Here is a 5,429-nt window from a genome sequence, read left to right as displayed (position 1 = left end):
AAGCTGGCCTGTTGTTCATTCAGTTATCAGTCTATACAGGAAGACTGCTGTGTCTAAAACAGCACTGTAGAAAATAAAGGTTGACTGGATTAAGATTACCAAATGTTTCAACTCAAACACTCGTTTTCCATGCTCGGAGGAAGTAGTTCAAATTTCCCACAGTCTTAAACGCAGCATAAAACGTAAAGTGAAAACACATGTCGCAAACTTTACAAATTGTGTCGTAAACCCTCTCTGTGTCGCTGTGTGACAGAAAGAAGTGTTATTTTTAGCGAGTAAACCTTAAATGCAGCAGTGATTATAAATTTTAAAAAATGTAATAAGTTTACTGGAAGATTCTTGAGTCACTGTGGTTTTACACCAAAATGAACCCCGCGTTCACACAGCTGTCGGAAAGTGAGTTGAGCTGCAGCAAGCTAAAAACAAGCTAGAAATGGCAACATTTAACGATGACGGTAGGAGAAAACATTATAAACTTTAACTACTGGACCATTTTTATATGTGTTTCACAAAATATACCATAGAAAACGTTAAGATGAAGTCAACATTGCCTGTTTTGATTGTCTCTGTCCCTTCAGTCGATGCAGGTCAATGTGTGGTGGTGGAGGTGAGCCCGGACATCCACATCTGTGGGTTTTGCAAACAACAGTACTTCAACTTTGAGGTTTTTCTTGCACATAAACGAAATGGATGTTCATTTTCCAACCAAAACACAGCCGGAAGCACCACGACAGCAACTCTCACAGGTTAAACACAGTTTCAGCATGTTGATGTAATTTATTTGCGTTGTATTTGCTTGTGTTTGACACGTTTTTCTCCATGTTCAGATCCCAACCCAGAGCTTGTTCTTGAGGAGGACATCTACCAGACCTGTGTTGTGAGCGGGCTCAAAAAGACTCCGAACAAAGCACCGAAAATACCATTCAAAAAGTTAAAGCCAGTCCTGAGTTCAAAACGACACTCCTGCTGTTTCTCAGGTCGGTGCTTTTTGCTGTTTGTGATGTTTTATTGTTTTTTTTTTATCGTCAAATGAAAAGTCTTCACATGAACATTTTGGTCAAAGGTTTTCTCTTACACATTAGGTTGCAACTTCAAGACACAGTATGGCCAGAAGGATATGGAGCGTCATCTCAAAACTCATACTGGTATGATCACGTCTTCTGCTGTAGATTCAAAGCTCAGCTGCAGTCTTGAGGAAAAGTTCACCCTCTTTCAGGTTTATGTATCACCAGATAAAGAAAACAACCTGGTTCCAGGTTTAAATTCATTCAAATCTAACCTCAACAAAAATAAACAATGATTCCACCATGTCTTTATTTACTGAAGTCAAAATGGAAACACAATGTGTGAAAAACTGTGTCCTTCCCTTGAACCTTCAGTAGCAGCTGAAACTCTCAGTAGTGGTTTTCTGTAGGACATTTTTAGTCTCTTACACCAGGTGGAGGTTATTTTGTCCCATTCTTCTTTCCAGAGTTTCTTCAATTCATTGAGGTTTGCAGACCTTGGTTTCTGCTCCGCTCTCTGAAGGTCTCCTCGCAGAATTTTAATCAGGTTGAGGTCTGGTCCATTAAAAGACCCTATTTTTTTCTGTTGTGTGTTTGGATCATTATCTCATTTTACCATGACACAGTTTGGGCTAAGCTTCAGCTGTTGACCTCATATTTGATTCAGAAACGGTAAACCTCAAACTTTTCAGTTTCTGACCTACAAAATAATCAACTGTCACAAGCTTGTGAATCTAAATATTACCACTTTTATTATACAAACGTTGCAACAAGTAAAGAGTGTAATGACAAACCACCTCAACAACTACAGTATTTTCTGTATTCATGCCATAAGTAATTATTATTTGAGTATGGGGGAGTAGTGGTGCAGAAAGTGGGTCTGTGATCTCCACACGTCTTGTCCTCACTCCATTGTTTTCAGGTGTTTCGTGTGTCACGGGTGTGTTGACCACTGCTCCAGAATACACAGTTTATGGCCGACTCGGTGTCTGCAGGATGCTCAGCCCCTGTAGCTGCAACACAAGCCCAGACTATCAGCCCTCCACCAACGTGCGGACAGTTACTATAAGCTGTTTGATTGTTCTCCAAACGTGGTGCTATGCATTATGGGTAAACCTCTCTACTCTTGTCTCGTGTTCAAAGGACAGAAGTTTTGTAGTTCATTTAGATGCTACTTTGGAAACATTAGTCATGCTGCCATTATTATTTATTAAAACTAAAGAAGCTTTCAGTTCAATTTATTGATGTAGCACCAAGTCACAACAGAAGTCGTCTGAGTCTGAACAGAAACCTTCACATACAGTACATTAAAAAGACAATTGGTAAAAGTTCTCTAAGGAAGCAGCAGATTTTGTTGAATCCACTTCATCACAGTCTCACATCCTGAGCAAGCTCAAAGGAGACAGTGGAAAGGAAGAACTCCCGTTTAACAGGAAGAAACCTCCAGCAGGACCAGACTCAGGACAAGCGGCCGTCTGCTTCGACCGGCTGGGTTTGAGAGGACAGGAAGGAGAAACGCACAGAATGGCAGGTCCAGGTGTACTTTCTGTTGCAGGAAAGAAAAAACATGTTAAGACAGAAATAATTACAAATAAAAACAGGTAGAGTAAGTACAGAGGGCAGCAGAGAGAGGACGTGTGGTCAAATGGAACATTCTGTGAAATGTTTTCCACATGTGATTAATGTTTACCTCTGTAGAAAGATGGGCTCTGAATAGTTTGGAAAAGACCTTTGACTCTTCACATTGACGGGCAGCAGCAGGTGCATCTCAAATCTTATTGCTGATGTCTTTCTACCCTGTCATTGTGTCAACTCACCTGTATGCTCTAGAACAGCAACATGCTATAACCTCTGTTTGTATAGAGGTGCTCACACCGACGATGATCAGTAATCAATGCTTTTCATCAGCAGCGCATGACTCAAACTCTTCCTTTTAATTCACAGTCAGTTATTCCATTTGGGTTTTGGTTTAATAAATAATGAAATGGGGGAATCTGTTGTGGCGCAACTGGTAGAGCTGCTGCCTCTCAGCGAGCAGGCCCCTGGTTCAAACCCCGGTCCGGGGGCCTTTCTGGGTGGAGTTTGCATGTTCTCTCCGTGCACGTGTGGGTTTTCTCCGGGTACTCCGGTTTCCTCCCACAGAGCAAAAACATGCATGTTAGACTGATTGGTAACTCTAAATTGTCTCTAGGTGTGAGTGAGAGAGTGAATTGTTGTTTGTCTCTATGTGTCCCTGTGATGGACTTAGGACCTGTCCAGGGTGTCCCTCGCACTGTGATTGCTGGACATGGGCACCGGCGACCCCCGTGACCCAAAATGGAAGAAGCGGGTAAAGATAATGGATGGAATCTGTTGTTTTTGTTTACTTGAGGTTAGATTTGAATCCTTTAAGAAACTGATATAAACCAAATCATTTTGATGAAGCTCTGATGTGTCACCTAGAACTGACAGGGCACACGTTCTTCTTACAACTGCACTTTAAAATCCAAAGCATCAACAGATTTGTTTATTTCTTACTCCACTGATCAGGTGAGAAGCCCTTCGAGTGTGAGCTGTGCCACAAACGCTTCAGTCGGCGCGACAAGCTCAACGTGCACAGCCGCTCGCACACGGGTGAGAAGCCGCACAAGTGCAAACACTGTCCGTACGCAGCAGCAGACAGCAGCAGTTTGAAGAAGCACCTGCGGGTCCACTACGACGAGCGGCCGTTCAAATGCCAGATCTGCCCGTACGCCAGCCGCAACTCCAGCCAGCTCACCGTGCACCTCCGCTCTCACACTGGTACCCTCTTTAAAATGATGCTTCGTAGCGTGCATGAGTCTGCTGGTGCTGTTTCCTGACTTGTTTCCTGTTTCTCTTCTAAGGAGACGCACCTTTTCAATGCCATCAATGTGATGCAAAGTTTAAAATCAACTCGGACCTGAAGAGGCACCTCCGCATTCACTCTGGTGAAAAGCCGTACAAATGTGACTTCTGCGAGTACCGCTGCGCCATGAAGGGGAACCTCAAGTCTCACGTTCAGATCAAACACGGCCCGGAGAACTCCGTTCAGTGCCAGCAGTGTGACTTTAAGTGTGCGAGCAGGACGGCTCTGCGGCTGCACGCCCGGCACCATCAGCCTGTTCAGTCCCATCAGTGCTCAAAGTGTATTTACTCCTTCTCCAGCAAGGGGGCGCTCAAAGTCCACGAGCGCATGCACTCAGAGGAGCGCCCTTTTAAATGTGACATCTGCAGTTTTGCCTCCAAGCGGCTCAGCAACCTGCTCCTTCACAAAAAGAAGTGTCACGTTGATCAACCGGAGAAGAGCAGCGGTGTGAGTCCTGGCAGAGCCGCAGGAAGAAGTGCGGGCGGCGACGCTACTAAACCTGTCAGTTCTAGGTATCGGGCAAAACTAGACGCAGCTCGGGCCTTCTGCTGCGACTTGTGCGACGCTTCGTTTGTGAGGGAGGACTCACTGCGCAGCCACAAGAAGCAACACGCAGTCAGTCCACACATGTTGGAGCTGCTGCTGTCCAGCCCAGCGCACACACTGGACCTGGTTCCTGTTGCATCCCAGAGCAGTGCTCAGCTTGAAGTTCCCGTCTCGTGCTGCTCTATGGTCCCCTACAGCAACGCACAGCTCAAAATCATCCTCTCTCACCCTTTAGGCCAGCAGAGTTCGTTGATCCCTGCCGCTGCAGATGGGACCAGCAGGACCAGTGTGGTCCTGCTTAGCCCTGAACACCAGGACATGGTAGTTAACTCTATGATCCAGCAGGTCAACCTGCTGGCACCCGCACAACCTCTCGGCTCATCCCAGACTGAGCCCCAGACTGTCCTCCTGGCCCAGCTCGGCTCGGACGACACCCCCCCCCTCCACCAAGCCGTGCTGCAGACGGCCGTAGCTGCTCAGGACTCCAGCAGCAGTGCCCAGACTCTGATCGAGGCCTGCTCCGAGCTGGAAGACCTCAGCGCCTTGATCCACGAGGCCAGCACCGACGTTAGACTGGAGACTAAAGAAAACTCTGTGGCGGTTACGGCTCCACCTGACGTGGGCGTGTCGAAGCCTGCCTTACCTGGACAGGACGGTGCACTGCTGGTTCCGAACGTCAGCCTTGGCAGCCAGGATGTGGTCATCCACAGCGTCCCACTGATCGTGTCCGCTCAGAGCGCAGAGCAGCTTCCCCCTCACACACTCTACACAGACTCACACACACTGGCCGGCAGCTCACAGTGAGTGGTGCTAACTGGTGACTCAAGCTGCTTCACGGTGGTTGATGGAAGCACCTCATGAAAACAGCAGCTCTGTTTCTTTCCAGCGTGTTCGAAGAAGTTCTGTCCCTGAGCGCTGTGTTCTGCACACACACCGTGGTTGTACCGACGGCTGTGATGAGGAGGAGGAGTGAGACGAACTGCAACCTTCATCATTTTTATCTTCAGGACCTC

The 5,429-nt window shown here is 46.8% G+C and overlaps 1 protein-coding gene across 1 annotated transcript; it reads left to right on the top strand.

Moving 5' to 3' along the window:
* The first annotated feature begins 229 nt into the window (after positions 1-229).
* Positions 230-5,220, top strand: zfp64 (zinc finger protein 64 homolog (mouse)). The gene is made up of 6 exons (XM_037683883.1): positions 230-455; positions 579-746; positions 828-977; positions 1,083-1,145; positions 3,534-3,785; positions 3,869-5,220. Exons 1-6 carry the CDS (start codon positions 434-436, stop codon positions 5,218-5,220), a joined length of 2,007 nt encoding a protein of 668 aa, XP_037539811.1. The 5' UTR covers positions 230-433.
* Positions 5,221-5,429: the final 209 nt, after the last annotated feature.

The sequence above is a fragment of the Nematolebias whitei genome, chromosome 11, assembly GCF_014905685.2.
Source record: "Nematolebias whitei isolate Nwh7 chromosome 11, NemWhi1, whole genome shotgun sequence".
NCBI classification, from domain to species: Eukaryota; Metazoa; Chordata; class Actinopteri; order Cyprinodontiformes; family Rivulidae; genus Nematolebias; species Nematolebias whitei.
The sequence above is the reverse complement of the archived record's forward strand: the minus strand, read 5'-3'. Positions and strand labels throughout refer to the sequence as shown.